Genomic DNA, 21045 nt, shown 5'->3' on the forward strand with positions numbered 1-21045 from the left:
CAGTTTACCCAGAACTGAAACTTAAATTGCTACACTGAATCAGTTTTAATATGGACAACTAGACAAAGTGTTTTTATTTGGTTCAATTTCAAGAAAGACATCCATGTTCAGATCCTGTTTCTTTGGTCAGAGAATAGTTGGTAGAACTGGCTCTGGTTCAGGTTTGGCCCTTTCTGGGTAGGACTGCTTCCAGATAAAAGTGCCCTAGAATAGGAAGTTTGTACAAGTAGTAAGGGATTAGTAATAATCTACTGTTTCAAACTCTGGTTAGTTATGTTGCAAAATTTTCTGATTCAGAAATATGTAAATTGTCTCTATATAAAGAGTTGGTTCAGGGTATGCTGTGAAGATTGTCTAGGAAATGAAACCACGCTTCCGTTTTGCACTTGATGCATCTAAATTTCTTAGCTTTAGCTGACTGCTGCTTTTTCTGATACGCCTGAAATGCAACCAGCTGCCTTGCTACATCTGTTCCTTAAGCACTATGGCAGTTAACATATCTGTGATATCAATGTACAACAACTAGCTGCTTCAGTGATCCGAGTCTTTCTGAATTTAGTAGTCTTAGTTTTTTCCTCAAGATGAAGAAAATTAGGCTTGGCCATAGTCATACTTTGACTTGTTCCAGTATTGTGACCAGGTGTGTAAATTGGATTATTTCATGTTACAGCTGTTGTCTGAGACAGCTTCAGACAGATGCTTTAGAGTATTGCAGGAATATCCTTTTTCCTATCTGTGTAGTCTTTTTAGAATTTATTCTGGTCTGGTAGTACCTTCCAGTGCAAATTCCAAGAGTCTTTGCTCCTGACTTAGCCAGTAACTTAAGAAAAGATATGCATAAGGAAACATATTTAGTAGTATTTAACTTGTATGCCCCCTTTATGGATATATAGAGTAGAGGAGCTTAACATATTATAAGGTAAACTGCAAACTAACAACTTAACAAAGAAAATTCCATATCTGTTTCCTAACACTGACTTGTATATAGCTTCTTAATGTAATTTTTGCTGTTCAACAGGTTTTTTCTATGACTTCTGGAAAACTAACACTCTTCTGTATTCTAGATATAAGCGAGTCTTTTCAGTTGGAACCCATGCGATCACCACATATAATCCCAACACGTTAGAAGTTACAAATCAGGTAACTATCATTTTTGAACAGGGCTATTTTGAGTTGATTTCTGACTTATGTTCACCATCCAGAGAACAGCGGCATTCAGTCTTCAGAAACTGACTAGTCTGGCAAGGTCTTGGCAAAACCAGAAGGGATGGCAGCTGCTACAAAAGCATATATAACAGAAAACTGGTGTTGCCTTCACTAACTCTACAAATATCCAGTAGTTTTTGTACTTCTAGGCAATTTGTCTTTATTGGCCAATAAGTAGTAGTTAGCTTTTGGGTGTGCTGTTCTGAATGAACTGGTATAAGTTTGATTACTGTAAGGCTACGTCCCTGGAGGGAGTCAGGACACTTGCTACTTTGCAGAGTATCAAATAGGAAGCTTAAGCTAAAGCTGTCGTGTAGCATGCTAGCTATTGTCTCATTACAGCAACTCATTTAATTATTATAGGTACTAAGGGGTTTTGAGTGGAGGAGATGTAGCTTTAAAATTACTAATAGTATAACCTAATTATTTTCAATTGTCTAGTGGCCTTATGGAGATATCTGTAGTATTTCTCCCGTTGGAAAAGGACAAGGAACAGAATTTAGTCTCACTTTTCGCAAAGGGAGTGGAAAAAAGTCCGAAACTCTTAAGTTTTCCACAGAGCACAGAACAGAACTCCTTACAGAGGCACTGGTAAGAGATTTTTTTTTTTCCTTCAAGCAAGCAGTAAGTACTTGGTTATCATTACCATTTGTGGTAGCTTACTATGCTTTCTTTCCTTACATAAAAAGTAGGAAAGCAAGTTGTGTTTTGAGCTGTTCTATTAATGTACTTCATATAGTGTCAGTTGCAGCAACTAGCGCATGATTCTTAATCAGCAAGTAAAGCTACAAATACTGAATATATTAAACTGCAGTGGAATGGTGAATCTTCAAAGAGGCTTAGTTCAAGTCCCTTACAACAGGGTCAGCTTAAACATAGACTTGCTGGATAAGTTGGCTATCATATTTGCAGTCATTCATGGTTAATTTTTTTAAAAACAGAGATTCAGGACAGACTTCTCAGAAGGAAAAATCACAGGACGGGTAAGTGTCTGGCTTGTCTGGATCATGTGCGGCTTAATGAAATGATCTAAAGACTTAAACGTCTACTGTGTTCATGTATGTTATGCTTGTGCTACATGCACTACCTAAAATAGCTTTTGTAAATTTGGATCTGAAGTCTTGCTTTGAGAAGAGAAAATTAAGAGTTTGTTCAAAAGCAATGGGAACCTTTTCAACAGTAGAATATTTGAACTCTCTTCACTTGGCCTGAGCCTTATGGTAGTATACTTAAAGACTCTATTACTGTTGAAGTAAAGGGCTTTGCCACATGGAGTTCTTATTTGGAGAGAAGGAAGAAGAAAAACATAAGCTTTGATTCATGATTCAATGTTTACTACTTCCAGCATTTTACTTTCTAACTCTAAATAGTTTTCTGCATAACATCCTGAACACTTGATCTGGAAATATTGTTTCCTAGGAGGATTTCTGTAGGTCAGATTAAAGACAGCATTGCTATTTAATGAATCTTGGTAATATAGTAATAAACAAGGCAATATACAGAGCTGGACTTTGTATTTGGTTTTATGTCTTCTGGTCACAGAAGAAAGCACTTAAAGCATTGCGTAGAGTAAATCTTCAGTGATGAGCATAGTAACACTGCTGGAGTATGGGGGTCCCCTTTGTCTTACTATAGTTTAGAACAGACCTCTAACTTTTGCTGATTTCAGTAAGTCTGTATTTGTGATGGAATATGACTGCAGGAGATGAAAAATTTGCAGTGTAGTGATAAGTTTACCTTAATTTAGTCTTGATTAGCTGAATAACAGCATCTGGTGCAATAGCTATTTCCTTTTCTAACCACAGTGCACATAGCCTGTGAGTAGGCCACCTTCTGCAGCAAGAGAAACTTACTCCCTTTTGAGGTGGCTGTTTTGGGTTTGCTGTTCTCTCTTCAAAATGCATTGTTTAAGCTGTGACTTCCTTGTCAGTAGGCAGCTACTTTCATTTGATTCATAGTGTTCTTAACATAGATAAGAGCATTAAGGGAAATGATACAATTTTTAGAACTTTACACCAACACTGCTTACTAGACTGAAAAAGAACTATTGCTGTGTAGTAAAGGTATGTGTGTAGATGTCTAAAAGTAGCTCTCTCTGCAGAGGTATAACTGCTATAAACATCACTGGAGTGATACGAGGAAACCTGTGATTCTGGAGGTGACTCCTGGAGGTATTGATCAAATTGATCCTGCAACAAATAAAGTCCTGTGCTCCTATGACTACAGAAACATTGAAGGCTTTGTTGATGTTGCTGGCTATGAGGGAGGCTTCTGTATCCTCTATGGAGGATTTAGTAGATTGGTGAGTACTAAAACATCTTGGTATGGTGCTTAGGAGGTTTATAGCTGCATATTTAATAATGAAGCTTCAACATAATTTGAGCATAGAAGTATGTGCATCTTTGGGACCCAGCTGTGGAGCCTCAAGGCTTGTGGACAGGTTTTAAAACCTCTTTTCCACAGGAAATTACTTAAAACATTTGAGAGCAATGTGTGGGGTTTTTTGCTTATTGCGTGTTTAAAAACTACAGAGCATAAAATACCCAGCTATTTATATTTGGATAGTCAATATGAATGCAATGTGGACATGAAGTTTCCTGACATTTCTGAAAATTACAAAAGTGACAGGTAGTATTACTAATCTACCTAACTGATGGCAGGATTCGGTTCAGAAGTAGATCAATCAGTGTGATGCTTCCTTCATTATTAGGCCTGTGATCTGATATTCAGCAGCTTTGCTTGGGAAATACTGCAGTGTAATGTTGGTTTCAAAATCTTTAAAAGGATTTCTGTGTACTATACTGCAAGAAGCTGAAATGGATCTTTAGGAATTAATTCATGGTTACTAATGTAAATATAGCTACCTCAGTGACTACTAACAAGGACTCTGCTCTCTAGATCAAGGTTTCCACATCTTTTGTACTGCAGCATGCTTTTCTCTGGCATAAAACTACCAATATATAATTGACCCTCTAGAGCTGCCCTAACCTTGCGTAGCAAGGCTGGATAGCGGCCCTTACAGATAGCAGCTGGGACTACCACTGTGGTTCTCTGGCTCCTCACTCCTTCCAGGATCTGTTGCCAAGGGTGGACAGGCAGGTCATGCAGACCTTTACTTTAATGGCATGCAAATGTGTAGCAGGGTATCCTTTAGGAATAGCTGCTATAGAATTTTTTTTTTCTTTGAAAGGGAAATGTGGATCTCTTTTGTAATAAATACCTCTTCTCTTTATACTGTGCATTTAGCAAAGGCAAGCCTAGCTGCTGGGAAGATTCTCTACTGTTAAGCATATAGTGGAGGATTATTTATGGAACTGTGATTTCTTTGCCATATTTTTCACCTGTGGTTTTTTTTGTCAAAACTTGCAGCATCTGTTTGCATCTGAGCAGAGGGAGGAAATTATCAAAAGTGCAATAGAGCATGCTGGCAACTTCATAGGTATCTCTCTGCGGATAAGGAAAGAATCCCTAGAATTTGAGCAATACTTGAATCTTCGCTTTGGAAAATACAGCAACGATGAATCTGTAACATCTTTAGCAGAGTTTGTTGTTCAAAAAATAACACGTAGACACTTGGTAAGGGTATCAAACTGAACTTACTTGGTTCCTCTTAAGTGCTAAGAATTCTTTTTCCTAACATGCCTTTTTCTTTTTAAGGAACCTGTGAAGAGAGTACTAGCTCTTACAGAAGCTTGCTTAGTTGAGCGGGATCCAGCTACCTATAACATTGCAACTTTGAAACCTTTAGGCGAGGTAAGAGGCAACCTTTCTCAGTATCACTTCTTCAAATAAAAGCTCTAAAAGATGATAATAGTAGGAATTTGATAGTATACATAAGATGGCCTCAATTTGTAGAGTAGGTGAATAACACTGCTTCATGAATGTGATTCTTATGTCGTATTTTTAGGTATTTGCAATAGTATGTGACTGTGAAAACCCCCAGCTTTTTACCATTGAATTTATCAAAGGACAAATTCGGAAATACTCTTCAACAGAAAGGTAACTGGAGCTCCTGTGGGTTATAAATTCAAATGGAAGTTGCCATTGTAGTGCTTCTAGTTTCTCAGCTTCCATAAACCCTGGCCCTTGGAGGTGTTAACTCGAAGTGTTGCTATTCTAGTGGTCTGCCACTTAGAAATCAAGATTTGTTCCAGAATCTAAATGTCTCCCCTTTACCTTCATCCCAACTTCAAGCAAATGCAAATCTGTCAAGAAGTTTTCTGATGAACATGTAAAGGTGTTGGACAGTTAGATACAGCTTGTTTCTCACAAGGAATGTTGTTCTGTGTATGTTGTACCTGGTTAAGTAGTATATCTGAGAGCAGGAAAGAATGCACAATTTAAGTGATATGGAAATGTGAAAGCTGTAAACCCTTTGAGCTGTCTGCTTGAAGTGATCTTAGTTGATTCTATTTAAAACAACCAACAGAATAGTCTCTGAGTGCACTTGCAGTTGTAATGCAGTCTAATCCTGCTAAGTGAGGTTTTGCAGAAAGCACAGGGATGAATTGGCTTGCAACGTGTAACTCATTAACAGATAATCTAGAGTTGATCCTTTTAGTGAAAGGTTGCAGCTGGCTATACTAGGTGTAAGACAGCTCTGTTCTTACAGTGAATAAAGGAACACTTGAAAGTTAGTGACTTCTCCCAGAGGTGTACTGTTAGCACCAGTTAGTAAGAGATTCCAAGTATTGCTGCCTTTCATTCTGTGCTTGATTTTTTTTTGCCTGTTTTTCTTATAACTTGGCATCACTTTTCTGATTTAAATTGTATTCGTATATCTTTCTCCCAACCCAGAGATTCTCTGCTGGCTAGCTTGTTGGATGGAGTGAGAGCTTCTGGTAATAGAGATGTCTGTGTCAAAATGACCTCCACACACAAAGGCCAGCGCTGGGGATTACTCAGTATGCCTGTAGATGAAGAAGTAGAGAGCCTTCATCTGAGATTTTTGGCTGCTCCTCCAAGTAAGCTAATGCTTATTACATGGTTTTATAGGGCTCTTTAAAGCATCCAGATATTTAGTCAGGTACTGACTTTTGTTCTTCTTCTTCCAGATGGTAACTTTGCAGATGCTGTGTTCAGGTTCAATGCTAACATTTCCTACAGTGGGGTACTACATGCAGTTACACAAGATGTAAGAATAAATCCTCTGCCCATCCTCTTAAGATGTTGTTAATGCATAAAGATGACGTTAATGCATAAAGATATTAATAATTGTTATTTCTTAACCAGGGTCTGTTTTCAGAAAACAAGGAGAAACTAATTAATAATGCCATAACAGCATTGCTCTCGCAAGAGGGAGATATTGCAGCATCTAATGCAGAGCTTGAAAGCCAATTCCAAGCAGTAAGACGACTAGTGGCTTCAAAAGCGGGCTTCCTTGCCTTTACTCAGCTTCCAAAGTAAGTGAGAAGTCTCTTCAAGCTTGGTGAAAACAGTTCTTGAGCATTTGATGATGTCTTACCTTTAAAACTGAGAATTGGAATTAAGCCTCACTTCTGAAAAAGACTGGAAGACTCTGTACGCAACTGCTTCCAGTAGTATGAGGCTGTCATCAGGCTTTAATGTAAATTAAGGATCCCAAATGATCATTAGTACGTAAAGCTGATTCTTCCTTTGCTAAGTACTCTCTGCCTTGAGTCAAATATGGTTTAATATTCTAAAATGCACCTTCATCCGTCCTTGAAGTAGGCAGTTCTTCATTCTTAAAGTATGTTGATGCCATTGCTATCTTCGGTTCAACACAAGATAGAACTTGATGTTAGGAAGTTGAGTTGTACTCGTATAGTAAGTACAGGCTGCTTGGACTTTGTGTCTTAATTGGATAACATAAGGAAGCAGAAAAACTGCCTGATTTTCTTCTGAAAATGAAAAAATTCTTTGGAATATCTCTGAGTGTGGACAACGGGGCAACTGAATGATGTGAAGAGTAACATACGTGCTTAGTCCGAGACCTTTATAAAGTTCTCTTTCTCTGTCAATAGTGTCCTGTACTATCACTATCCTGTCACTGTGGAAATATGTCTTTCTTTTGGTGAATGTGCTCTTGGCAGATTGTTAACAGTGAAGTCAATATTTTCCTACCAAGGAATCTCAAATTTATGTAAACATCAAGGTACTGGCTTGCCAAATGCAATGGGATCAGGCCACTTTTGGTCCCTGATTGGACTTCTATCTTAAAACTAAGATTTCTGTTTCCTCTCTGATCTCGGTGGTTTTGCTTTCCTTTCAAAAGATTTCGAGAACGATTAGGAGTGAAGGTTGTGAAAGCCCTCAAAAGGAACAATGATGGAGTAACCCATGCCTCTATTGACATGCTTTGTGCTCTTATGTGTGTAAGTATTGCAGATTCTTTTGCTTTGGAATGTGTGAACTTCAATCTACTGAAAGATGTAGAAATAGGGACTGCCCTGCACAACTTGCATGTGCTCAAACATGAAATAACTTGTGGTACAATGATTTCCTGAACTTGAAGTAGGATATGCTTTTTATGGGTTCAGAGTGTGGCTTTTGGACTACAGCTGTTAAGAAATGAGGGTTGAAATGTGACTGCATAGTGAATACTTTTTTTTTATAGCCCATGCATGATGACTATGACTTGAGGCAGGAACAGTTGAACAAAGCTTCCCTTCTTTCTTCGAAGAAGTTTCTAGAAAATCTACTAGAGAAATTCAATTCCCATGTGGTAAGTCAAATTTTGAAAACAGATAGCTTCTTTAAGTGCTGTTCCTAATTGTTACGAAAACACTTCTGTCATGCTTGGATATATCTTTGAATGTATTTGTACCTGCAATTGAAGTGCATAAAATACAGCTATGTCTGGCACTGAAGCTTGTTCTAAATAGGTTTGGATCTTGATAGGTTAGACTGTAGCCATCTATACTGCAGAACTTGTGGCATGCAACAAATGTTTGCGTGTTTAATATGGAAACAGGTACTTACGGGATTAAAACTAGAAAAAGTAATTTGGAGCACACAGTGTACGAGGTCATGAGTCTCTGATATGCTTTAGGAGCCAATACTTTACCAGAATATTGCCATACTCAGAATAATGGCAAATTTTAAACTTGTAATTTTTGTTTGCAGACTATTTCATGGTATGACAGGGAAGAGCACCTTCAGCATCGTAAAACTTGCATGAATACTCTCAGGCAGGGGAGAAACACTGTATCTGTATTAATACCTGTCTTCCTAATTTCAGGATCATGGGACAGGTGCCCTAGTAATTAGTTCGCTTCTGGACTTCCTGACATTTGCCCTATGTGCTCCATATAGTGAGACTACTGAGGGGCAGCAGTTTGACATGTTGTTGGAAATGGTGGCGTCTAATGGAAGAACACTATTCAAGCTCTTTCAGGTAAGATTTCATATTTTTTTACTATTATTAGAGGCCTTAGGTAGTCAGTGAACATGAACTTTTTCTTGTTCTCCTGAAAGAGAAATTTGTCTACTGTTCAGCTGGTTAATATGCCTAAACCTTTTCTAGTTTGGTCAGTTTTTTTAGTGACCTATTGCTTTACCTTCAGATATCAGATTGAGGTGGTTATTCTATAATGAATGATATGCCAAATCATTGTAGAATAGGCTGCCTAAGACTTGTTTCTAGAAATGCTTTAAAATACCAGTTAAACATTAAGCTAGATTCAGCAGATGCACAGATCTTCCTCTCTTTGGAGAATCTGCCACCTTTCGTTTCTCTCTTAGCAAATGAGAGTTAAGAGTTACAAAACAAGAGTAATGTCCTCTTCAGTAGTAAACCTGTAAGAATTCTAGGATTTTTGCTAAAATGTCAGTGCTTTCTTTCTGTAGAAACAGTATGCTCTGCTGCTTCTTGGTTAGTGTCAGCTTGTGTCAGACAGTTTCCCCAGCATTGTTTTAGGTTCTCTGGTATATACTACTGATCAATGCCAAGAAGTCCATCTGATAGTTGCATGAGAGATTCTTGTTTAAAGGTATGGGATAGGAACTCCTCCTGGGGCTAGCTTTCACAAAACTTCATCTTTTTGTGAAAAAAGGAGGTAGAACAGCCATGTAGATGTGTTAAGGAAACTGAATCACAGATGATCTAATCTTCAAATTTTGCACTTGGATAATTATTTTGTCAACATTCTATTTTAGCACCCTTCCATGGCAATTGTGAAAGGAGCAGGTTTGGTAATGAAGGCAATAATAGAGGTGAGATTTTATCAATGTTACCTGGGATAGCATACTAAATATTTATTGTCTATTTCGGAAGTGCAATTGCTTAACAATAGTAGAAGTTTGTGATATTAGCTTCTCTTGGGGGGGGAAGAGGGGAAGGTGAGGAACAGGACACCTGCTTAATTGTGAGTGGTTTAATATAGCAACTTGCTTTATATTACACCTGGGGGGGTTGGAAGGTATGTGAGTTGGGACATTAGGGTAGTGCCTTGCATGTTTTCATACTGCAGTCAAGGTTTGGCTGTTAATGTTGTATGTAGCTCAGTCACATACCTCAGAGCCACCAGACTTCTCCTGCATGTTAAAGAGGGTTTCTCAAGGAGGAGAGGCCATATTTCCTTGGGATGCATTGCCAGATGAATGGGACTGGAATTAGCAGGCAGTAGTGTCCCAGAGAAGACTAGTGATGTCAGCCTCTGTTCTTGCTCTTTCTGCTTCAACAAAGGATGATTTGGCTTTGTTAGTTTCCATACCACATGATGTATGGGCCAAGTCCATACTTCTCAAGAGCTGCTCATGATTGTTGCAGAGTGACCTTGCTAACTGACTCTCGACACTTCCTGTGTTGAAATTCAGGGCTTAAGTTAGTGCCTCATTGTATCACAATGGCTTATGCCTCTGAAATGCATCTAGTACTTTCTTGGAATGGAAGTGAATGAACACTTGAAATAGAGGTATTATAAATCTGTAAGTTTCCATTGATACACCTGATAACGTTAGCTAAAATTTGCTATGCTGTTTATTACAACTCCTGTCATTTGAGCTATAGTGGGACATGGGCAAGTAAAAATGGAGCAAAAGCTTTTTCTTAATTATTCATTGCAACCAACGTATCTCAACTGAGTGACAGTCTTATCCATGTGGCTGTCTAAACCAAACAGCACCAGTTATTCTTCAATGATTACTGTTGACCAAAGTCAAGCAACAAGCAATTACTTGTGGCTGTCATTCCTTGTTTAACCCTAATTTGCAGTTGCAGCGTGGAAATGGTACTTGTAAATGTACTACCAACCTCCTGATCTATGATGGGAGACATGCATCTTACCCTATCCAGTTACTGTCCTCATAGATATAACTACCAATTATCTGGTACATGGCTTTACTACCACTTTGATCAGTTGCTGTTGAGAACTTGCACTTAAAGCCTGTCATACTATAGCTTCTGGGTTTTGCATATTAGTTGACGTAATTGATGGTCAAGAAGGCCTTGGAACTATAGACTAAGATAAAAGCAGCTTAACTAAGATTCTTTCTTTAGTAATCATCTTGCCCTGTTTCCAAAGGAAGGAGACAAAGAGATTGCTACCAAAATGCAAGATCTTGCCCTCAGTGAAGGTGCCTTACCTCGTCACTTGCACACTGCTATGTTTACAATAAGCACAGATCAGAGGATGCTTACAAATAGGTATGTCAGTCTCACTTGATATATTATGTTTAAAAAGTCTAAGTAATGAATGGCCTAGCTAACATTAGAAACATCGCGAGGTCAGGAAAGAAAACTTGCGGTTCTCTAGGAGAATATTTTCTTCAGCATCTGATATGTTTAAGTAGAGCAAACTTCAGCTGAGACTACAGCCACTTAATAAAACTTGGAATTTTTTTTTTTTCAAAAATGGGACTTAGGCTGGTTATTCATTAAAGGCTCAAGTTTTGATTTTTTTTATATTTTTTTCTGAAAACATACAGGGAAGGAAAAGGCAAGTAGAATGTCTGGAACTTGTGAAAAGGTTCAACTTTATTATACAACTGTATAAGTCCTGGTGTGCATACCTCGGATATCTTGCATGCAGTTAGGGTCACTCATTCCATCTGAGAGGAGTCTCCTCACACAGAAATGAATTCAGCAGTCAATAGAACTTGTGAGCTCTGAAACTGGGCCTGAGGGCATGCTGAGGAAGATGAGTGATAATTCAAGTATTTCCACCCAAATACAAGATCATAGAAGTTTTAACTGCACAGTTCTGAACCACTTAGAGTTGCTAAGCAATGTAGTGACAAGTGGAACTTGTTGCCACTGTCTGTCATTCAGGAGAGAGCTAGTATGAAACCTTCTGTCATACTAGTTCTGTTTGGAGCTACTACTTATGACTTGCTTGTAAGCAATACTTCAGTTCAGTGCACTAGAACCCTAGTGACAAATGTTGGCAGAAAGTGTCAGTTGGCATAGAAGGCAAGCTCCCAAAAAGGCTTTCCTAGCCAATAACTGGTATTAAGAGTTTCAAGTAGGGCAGTTAACAGTTCTTGATGGCTTCTAGACTCTTAACTTGAACTGTAACTTAAGATTGACTGGATAAACTTACACTTGGTCATTAAATGTTTAGTTTCTGCTCTATTGCTCAAGTGTTCTTTTGAGGTCTAGATCAAAAAGCATGTGCTGCTACTGTTCCGCTAACTTCACTGGAACTTCTTAAAGGCAACACTTTAAAGCATGCTAAGCATATACTTGAACTGGAACAATATAATGCTTTGTGCTCTTACTCACTTAAGAGCATGAAGCTCTTGCTCATCTTCATTTCACCAGCATGGTGAGGGTGTCAGTTTAGTGGTTTAAGAATCTGTTTAAAATACTAACTTGCAGTTTGTTAATTTCAATGGCTTTTTCAGGCAGTTAAGTAGACATTTGGTTGGCCTCTGGACAGCTGAGAACAAAACTGCTATGAACTTGTTGAAGCGTATTTTGGTGAGTAAAAATGGGATATGGAGTAGGGAAATAAAAGCCGAAAGCCTGTAGTACTAGAAAACTCAGGATAGTCTATACAGTAAACACATACCCTTTTCCCTCCAAGGGGGAAGTCTAGCCTGGGAGATCAGCAGTCTGGCATCTGCTCTTTGGAGATATTGATGGCTAGTACAAAACATCTCAGATTCTTAACAATCTTACAAGTAACAGAAAGCATTCTGTTACTTTTCTGCCACTTTTAAAAACTTAAAAATAAGGTGTCTGACTTTTTTTTCTTTATTAAAAGGACAAAAATGTGGGAGACATAGTAAACATAGTCTCTAATGCCTAGTGCCAGTAAGAAAGTAAGGCAACAGTTCTGTCTGTTTTCATGCCTGTCCAACTTCATTTGCTTATAACCTAGCTAAATTTATATATTGGCTGATACTTCCCATGTTCTTTCACCCTTACAGCCTCCTGAAAAGTTCTTGCTGAAGTTACTTCTGTGAAACTAATTCAAAGAATAGTGTTGTAAGGAATTATTAAATCTGGAAAAATACCAACTTTTAAATTCAGAATAGCTGTTCCTTCATTTTTGGCAGAGCAAACTGCTCTGATCTTGGTCACTATCTTCCAGAAGTCTTAGTCAAATGAGACTCTCATCTCTAATGACACATGCAACATTCAATCCATATTGGAGGATATGGATGGATTCTAGTGTTAAGTATTCATCCCCCTCAATATTGCTGTGAGATCAACTCTCTTCTTCCTGCAGTCCTTAGCTTCATTAAGAGCTCCTTTAAGGAATAGGATATAGGCAAGAACTCTGCTATACTGAAGCTAATTATGTGCCTCTGTTGAATGGCTCTGAGGATGGTGGCATTTCGCTAATAAAATCAAAAAGCTACTGTAGCTTTAAATACTTGCTTTAGAGTAGAATATAAATTCTGTTTTGAAATCTCTAACTTAAAGAAAAGATCTTGTTGCCTAATGTGATTGTTTCTGTCCCATTAGCCACATGTTTATTTACACTGGTTTTAAATGTTTTTTAGCCACCGGGTTTGCTGGCATACCTTGACAGTGCTGATCCTGTTCCTGAAAAAGATGCTGATAGAATGCATATTAGAGATAACTTAAAAATTGCAACTGTAAGTAAATGTAGCTGTCTTACCTCCTCCGTTACATAGATGTACAGTCTTAGTGACTTTTCTAATACAGAGACTTGACTGTTGCATTGACCTGCATCAAACATGTTGATAGACCTGCAACTGCAAATAACTAATAGGATTTATTTTGCAGGATCAGTATGGCAAGTTTAATAAAGTGCCAGAGTGGCAGAGACTGGCTGGAAAAGCCGCGAAGGAAGTTGAAAAATTTGCCAAAGAGAAGGTGGATCTAGTCTTAATGCACTGGAGAGATAGAATGGGCATAGCTCAAAAAGAGGTAAAAGTATTTGAAGCTCTTTTTTACAGCAACCTGCCTAAGTGTAGAGAGGAACGCCTACAACTCCATGAAATCAGAGGGAAGTTTGACAGTAATAGAAGTATAGGAATGTGAGAAAGTTCATAGTTCTGCTTCCTTTTAGCAAACTTGCTGCCTCTTACTACTCTTCTACTCTTCATCTTGAGTTAGAAACGGGTTCCAGGGAGAATGTAAAGCAGGCAAGTGGATTCCTTCAGCATATGTATTAAGCTTTAGCTTGTTGTTGCTTTGGCCAGCCTTACCAAACTGGACTGCAGCTTATGTGCATCTCTTCCAAGATACTATACAGGAGAATAGGAAATTCCTTGAAATGTGGCAAAACCAGTCTTTATATTTGGAAGAAACTATGAATGTTCTTTGCATCCAAAATTACGTACTTTATGCTAGTGGTATTTTAGTTATGGAACCTGCTTGAAGAAGCTTAGTATTACCTTGAATATAGGTATCTCAGTGCTTAAATTGCAACATAAGACTATACATAAAACCATGGTTAAGATTGAAGTGATAAGTGACTGTTTTGATCTGATGTTATAAGAGGACAGCTCAAGCACTACTTGAGTTCTTACTGTTGGTATCCTTTTTCCTTCAATTTTATTGTCATGTTCTGTATGACAAACTTTGAATTATGAGGTGTTTCCCTTAATTTCAGTCTCCTGACTAAGCTTGTCTTTATGCATTCTGGAAATGAAACAAACTATTATATATGCAAGGAAGGATGAGAAGAGCAATGTAATGCAGGGTATTGAAAATGCCTGTCTGTACTTGATCTGACGGAACAATAAACTTTAATTTAGGAAAACCTTAATTTGGTAAAATCTAGCTCAAGTTTGATGTAGACTGGTGCAGGATTTTGACAGGTAGTATTTCTTGAATAATGGTGAACTAGGTTCAAAACAAAGTATTAATGGAGAAAGTGTGGAAACAGTGTGGAAGGGCAAATTGCACTTTAAACGTCTTGTTTAGATGCTGAGTTTAAACAATCATTTTTCTATCTGGAGTTCTGAGCTGTTTAATTTCACAGTAAATGTATGCAAGTGTAGCTTGGAAAGGGTAGTAGCAAGTTTGGTATTACCACTTTGAGTTACTTCAGTGGCTGTGGCTTGTTAAATGTACCTTTTCTTTTTCTTCCAACTTTCCATCACAATCAGGACAGAAACAATACGGTGAGTCTGTATACCTCTGCCACTTGTGTGGATTATGTTGCTCAGACTTCTGCTTGCATGTGGTACCTCATGTAGAGTATAACACTGATTTCATGCTTGATCAAACTAGGGAACCTTTCAGTGGCCAAGTCAGGTTTGTGACTGACTTCTGTGACTTGGTCTAGCTATTTCCTTTCAAGAGCAAAGCATTCTTGTGGGTTTTCCCCTCCATCAGCTTTGGAGCTGATGAGTGCTTGTGGTGATGGAAACTAAGCTTTTCTTGGGGATAACTTGCTTTTAAATGAATGACTTGTTAAACAGCTGAAAGTTTCTCTGGCATGATTTAACTTCGTGTAAATAACACTTGTGAAAGTCTGTTGCTACTACTTGCTAGAAAAGGAGGCCTTATTAATGAGACTTAGCTTAGTGTGGCTTTTGAAGGAATAAAAAAACCCCAGCTTTTTATTTTAAAAAGGGAAAATGGGGAGTATCTCTTTCTACTAACTTCTTAAATTTGACTTTTTTGCAGAATATTATTCAAAAGCCAGTGATATTAAGGAAACGACGCCAAAGAATAAAAATAGAAGCAAACTGGGATCTCTTCTATTACAGGTAAAATACTAAGATTAATATAGTGGTCTCTGATACAAGTTATTACCTGGCTGGATGTTTTTGTTAATATCTTCTGAGTTGCTGTGGCTTGATTCCAGTTTCTGCCTGCCTTGAAACAGTGCACATGATTTGTAACAGGAACTTAAGAAAAATTAAATCCTAAGGTATACTTAAGGATTTAGCTTGTGTTTAGGAAAGGGGGGAATTTTAAAGCTTCTCAAATGTTGTCAAAGTACATCCTTTTTTCCCTTGAATCGAAAGGAAGAGTAAGCAACAAACTGCTCCTGCATGGTGTTGAAGGCTAAGCAAACTAGCACTGAAAATCACTGTGGTGTGTTGGTGCATCAACCTGTAAGCTACTCAAGACGTTTTAACTTGAATTGGAATAAAGATAGCTTAAGGCAGGCAGAAAGAACAATACATGGATACTGGATTTCAGATAGTGCCACAGGTCCTAAATGCAGCTTGATTACCTGTGAGTTCTTAAAACTGTCAAAGTTTACAACAGAGGGGCCTCCATCTGAAAAAAGAGATTATCACTTTACTTTGGCTGAGGGTGTTATGTTAAATAGACTAATAAAGCTTGACTGTTCAACAAACTCTATGAAAGCAAGCTTGGGGAAATTCTGTGAACTTAATTGTTTGATTCAGTGCTTAATGTTTCTAAAGGTCAAATATAGTCCGTTCTGCACCAGTGTTGCATGAAAGGAAGATTCGCGTGCTCCTAAACTTTGAGTATTACAGTGCTGCTCTCAGCCAGTCACTGGATCCAAATGCTATTTTGTAGCTGCCACTGAAGAATGTCCACCGATTGTCTTGTGACACCTGAGTTATCAACTTCCTGCATGAACTACTTTTTTGTTGTTGTTTAAAACATACGCTTGGTACGTGCATGCCTGCTACCTTGGGTTATTGTTCACTTGTAGCCCTTACTGGCAGATGTGGTGAATAGCTTGCAAGTCTCCTGGTCATCAACTATATGCGGATAACAAATTGAGCCAAAAGGGATGACAACAGGCATGCTTTAGTCTAAGATGACCTCCAAAACTATGAAAACACTATACAAGCGAATGACCGTAATTACTGTAGCAAACTAGAGACCACTACTCAGTGCCGTCTAATTAAGGTCCACTAATGCTAATCCTCTCTAGCTTGCCAGCTGAGTCTTGCCTGCCTTTCAGATAATGTTTGAGGGGTATAAACTATGTAACTTCTTTCTTAGATTTCTTCAGGATCATGCTAGATCAAACTTGATTTGGAACTTCAAAACACGGGAAGAACTGAGAGATACTCTTGAGTCTGAGATGAGAGCATTTAATATTGACAGAGAACTTGGTAGTGCTAATGTTATCTCTTGGAACCATCAGGAGTTTGAGGTAAATGACCCACTGTAGGAGAAACTGCATAAGTAAAATATGTCTACTTAAAATATCACTTCCCTGTCTCTGCATGAATCTTGTGTTGACAATCCCTGACTGCAAGCTAGACTTCTTTTGGGGTTATGGAGTAAACTGCTAAGGCTGAGGCTGTGGACAGGTACTGTTGTCCAGTGACACTCTGCAAAACTGAAACCTCTTCAGCCTGACAAATGACACTGTAGAGATGAAACATTGATCAGAACCCTTGATGTATTGTTGCGTTAAGAGGAAAAGAGAAGAGTTGGTATTACATTGTTGTCAAGGTAAGTCATAATTGTTCTTGAATGTGCTCCATCAGATTTGTTTTAGGTAGTTTCACAAGTCACTTCTTCCTGACAGCAAGCTCCTTGTCTTTATTTCCATCATGTCTTAGTGATCCTAAGGCCGTTAAATACTGGGTTGCCAAACCATGAATAGGTTATGTGGCTAAAACCATGCTGCTCTGTAAATTATAGATTGAGGATACTGTTTTCACATTCTAGGAACAGCAGTACCTAAAGCCAAAATAGCATTTCAGGCTTCTGCAAAGCAATTGATATGGTCCTAACTGGCTTTCTCAAAACAACTTGCAAGATGTTTTCAAATAATGTGCTAATAAACACTTCCTGTACTCTACTCTTACCTCCAGTATTGTTATGGTTGCACATAGTTTTATTTAATGTAATGTGTAGTGCTAAAGCAAAGCAAGGTGACACTTGAATACAACTGTAAGATATTCTCAGATATTCCCAGTGCCATCCTTGTCACAGTACAGCTTTCTAGCTGAAATTTGAGCAGAGGACTACTAGTGAAACAAGAGTAAACTACTGCTTTTGAGGAATTCTCAGTTGACTACTCTGGCAAATCAGAAAGAATTGCAAAACATCAGGCTAATGCTTTAGGAGAAAGAACTATTTTCTGTATGCAACTTATTCCTATCACACAGCTACAGATTACTTCTTACCTTGATGCAGTAAATAGCTAAGTTTGGGTTTGGATTGGTATTTTTTGCACTGGCATTTAGCTTTCGAAGTTTCCTTCAGGTATGGGTCTTCTGAGCGCCGCAGTGTTTGCTATGCCAACTCTATCTCTCTACTTTAGAGGTGCTAACTAGGGCAGAATTGAAAGTACAGATTTGAAACGTAGTAATACAGGCTTCCCATCTGTACTCTACGCTCTTAGGTGGCTTATGCTACTGGAATATATCACTAGCATTCTTGCAGTTACAGCCCAGGATACTTTGGGACTGGCTTGAGGGGGCTTCTGTAACATGATCTTTGAACAGCTGCTGTCTCAGAGTTTTTCTTTTAAATAAATACTTTATTAGGCTATACTGTGAGTATTTGAACTAACTATGTAGTTTTGACAAAGGCTTCTCTGTCAGTTGTGGAACCTGTCATTTTGCCAAGGGGGATTGTGGCTTGAGATTGCTCTGGAAATGTACTAGTTTGTGGAACCTCTTTGTATCATGTGCTGTGGTCAAATCTGTAGATAACTTTATGGCCTCATGAGTGGCCTGCAAGCTACAGATAAGAAAAACTGCTATAGAGAGTGGCTTTTGTGGTATATTAGAGGTAACTCTAAATGAGATGTTTGCGAAATGCTTAAAACCACTGAGCATTGAGGCATATGGTTAAATTTAATGTAGTTGCTCTGAAGCTAATGGTGGCTCTCATTGTGCAATTTCAGTTCAGCTTCTTGGTGTGTATACTGATGCCTCTAGGCTTTTATTACCCAGCATAATAGCCAGTATAACTAGTAATTAAGTCATGCTTGTGTTCCATACTTGTAGGAACATTAAGTGAAATACCTTGCAATGGAATAACTACTTATTAAAGCTTGAGTCACTGAATACATCATGTATTATCCAAGTCTAATAAAACCAGCTGATACTAGAAACAAGTTACTTAAAGGCTGGAAGCTGGGATTTCAGTAAGATGAGAAACTTCATTTGTTCTGGGGAGCAACAATAGCTCATGGCATATATTTTGTAGATGTGTGTTTCTTTAACAGCAGACTTGCAGATTTCAGTCTTCCTCAGACTGCAGGAGGGGTTGCTAACCTTATTGAGTATATAGATGCAAGCAAGTATAGTATTGTTATGCAAGCAAAAACTCAATGAAGGAGAAACAATATTTACTGTTAAATAACTTGTTCTGTGTTACAGGTAAAATATGAGTGCCTTTCTGAAGAAATAAAAATAGGGGATTATTATTTAAGATTGTTACTGGAAGAAGATGAAACTGAAGAGAGTGGAGCAATCAAAAAATCGTGAGACATTATTAAAATCCTATCTCATTCCCAAGGTCTCTGTTTTCTTCACTAAAATCTCATTTCTTTCTTAGATATGAATTCTTCAATGAACTCTACCATCGCTTCTTGCTTACCCCAAAAGTGAATATGAAATGCTTATGTCTGCAAGCATTGGCCATTGTTTATGGAAGATGTCATGAAGAAATAGGACCATTTTCTGATACTAAGTACATTGTTGGGATGTTAGAAAGGGTAAGAATTATTTAAAATTACTTGATACAGCACTTAACATACAGCTAGTCCAACATACATTCAGATCCTTCAAGTTGCTGTGAAAGCCGAGTTTTGGTTTTACAGAACGTGAAGCTGCAGCACGAACGCTGTTTTTCCATGCTGTCACCAAGTGTTCCTAGTATCTCCCCTTGATTCAGTTGAAGTTTCACTAAAAAAACGGCTGATCATAAAGGTATTTCTCTTACAGAGACTTCTCTTAGTCTCTTTATATCTGCATTTTGTTGGCCTTAACAGGTTTCCAGGCTGTACAGAAATAGTGTGAAGGAACTTCGTGTGATATTAATCTTGTGCTTGCTTTTGAAAAATGCGAAGCATAAAGGTTTTTAAGAGGAGAACCTTGTTCCACGTCACACTATTTCTAAATACTGACTTCAAGAGTAGTAGCAACAGCCCCAGACTTAATGAAATGGTAGCCTTAGATGGGCACATGTGATGGATTAGATTTTTAGTGGTAACTACTTTATATATTAAGTGTCTGTTAAGTTCTGTCTGGCCACTGATACAGCTTGCAAAAATACATTTCCATGCAGTCTGAAGAAGGGATTCTTTGCTAACACCAGGATGGGTTTTAGATATGGCTGTTGTAAGTGAAACTGAACAAATACAGTCTCTTGTTATTTTGCCTTGAGTCTTGATAGTTTCACCAGAGCTGTAACATCAAAGACCCATTCTATACACCGGCTAAAAGCAATCTCTTTTTCCCTTCTATTTTTGTTAAATAGCTTACTGGGGAATCCAAACACTGTCCCTTTAGAACAATAAACTTAGCAGAAAAGTGGGTTTGAGTGTCAGACCTAGAGCAACAAAGGGGATGGAGGGCAACAAGGCCTTTCCTCCTCAGTGACAGGAAGCTACGTTTATTAGCTGTGCATGAAACTGGACACTTAATATATTGTCTGCAGTTTTATTCTGGGCATGAAAAATGTAAATGGGTCTTTGCAGGTGCAACTGTATTGGCTTTTGAAGGTAACTTCTAGTATGTGCTATCAAATACTAATTTGTTCTCTTCTGCTGCAATAGTGCACTGATAGGCTTGAGCGGGACAGATTGATACTGTTTCTCAACAAGCTGATCCTTAATAAGGTAAGGTGGACATGTACACTTAACAGTAGTTTATCAGTCTTTCAGCTGTATAAAATGGTCTGAACTAGTCTTTCAGGGTAAACTTGAGCAAAAATTCAAGTCTTGAGGAAGCCTTAAAACAATGTTTGATACAGCTTTCTGGGATGTGGTAGTTGTTATTTACTGGTGAGAAGGCTGAAGGAAACATGTAGGTATTGTGGTGATTGTACCGTTCTAGTCGCTTTAGAGAATGATTCGACTTTTCTCATGGTCACTTCTTGCTTGAATAAAACTGTTCAGTACTTGTAACAACTCTTATCTAGAAAACGCTTGTTAACTCAGTTCATCCATTAACAGAAAAATGTGAAGGACCTTATGGATTCAAATGGTATTAGAATCCTTGTAGATCTGCTTACTCTGGCACATCTTCACACAAGCAGAGCTACAGTCCCTCTGCAGGTATGTGGCCTTTCATATTACTCTTATGTTGCTTTGCTAAAAGGACAATTCTTAAAAAAAAAAAAAAAAAAAATCAATGTCCTTTTCACATTTCCTGTAGAAATGTGATATTTGCACCGAAGCTAAAGCTATTCTTATAAACATCAACTTCTAGAGCAATGTGATTGAGGCGGCACCTGATATGAAGAGGGAGAGTGAGAAAGAATGGTACTTTGGCAATGCTGACAAAGAAAGGAGTGGTCCTTATAGCTTTCAAGAGGTACCTATCAGCTTCAAA

General features: G+C 38.1%; 1 protein-coding gene across 2 annotated transcripts in view; it reads left to right on the forward strand.

Moving 5' to 3' along the window:
- DNAJC13 (DnaJ (Hsp40) homolog, subfamily C, member 13) overlaps positions 1–21045 on the forward strand; it is a 49067-nt gene that overhangs the window by 3423 nt on the left and 24599 nt on the right. The window contains exons 2-27 of one of the 2 annotated variants that reach the window (XM_009579800.1): positions 1065–1140; positions 1648–1797; positions 2148–2189; positions 3308–3508; positions 4576–4782; positions 4864–4959; positions 5114–5205; positions 6004–6170; positions 6261–6340; positions 6439–6608; positions 7442–7541; positions 7784–7891; positions 8408–8563; positions 9325–9381; positions 10692–10813; positions 12013–12088; positions 13120–13215; positions 13367–13510; positions 14698–14712; positions 15221–15303; positions 16526–16679; positions 18868–18971; positions 19046–19205; positions 20268–20330; positions 20667–20768; positions 20923–21027. In XM_009579800.1, coding sequence (XP_009578095.1) covers positions 1065–1140; positions 1648–1797; positions 2148–2189; positions 3308–3508; positions 4576–4782; positions 4864–4959; positions 5114–5205; positions 6004–6170; positions 6261–6340; positions 6439–6608; positions 7442–7541; positions 7784–7891; positions 8408–8563; positions 9325–9381; positions 10692–10813; positions 12013–12088; positions 13120–13215; positions 13367–13510; positions 14698–14712; positions 15221–15303; positions 16526–16679; positions 18868–18971; positions 19046–19205; positions 20268–20330; positions 20667–20768; positions 20923–21027 — 2926 coding nt within the window. The remainder of the gene's footprint in view (positions 1–1064; positions 1141–1647; positions 1798–2147; positions 2190–3307; positions 3509–4575; positions 4783–4863; positions 4960–5113; positions 5206–6003; positions 6171–6260; positions 6341–6438; positions 6609–7441; positions 7542–7783; positions 7892–8407; positions 8564–9324; positions 9382–10691; positions 10814–12012; positions 12089–13119; positions 13216–13366; positions 13511–14697; positions 14713–15220; positions 15304–16525; positions 16680–18867; positions 18972–19045; positions 19206–20267; positions 20331–20666; positions 20769–20922; positions 21028–21045) is intronic. The other variant, XM_009579801.1, reaches the window with a different exon arrangement.

This window comes from Fulmarus glacialis, unplaced genomic scaffold (genome assembly GCF_000690835.1).
Source record: "Fulmarus glacialis isolate BGI_N327 unplaced genomic scaffold, ASM69083v1 scaffold20616, whole genome shotgun sequence".
Taxonomy (NCBI): Eukaryota; Metazoa; Chordata; class Aves; order Procellariiformes; family Procellariidae; genus Fulmarus; species Fulmarus glacialis.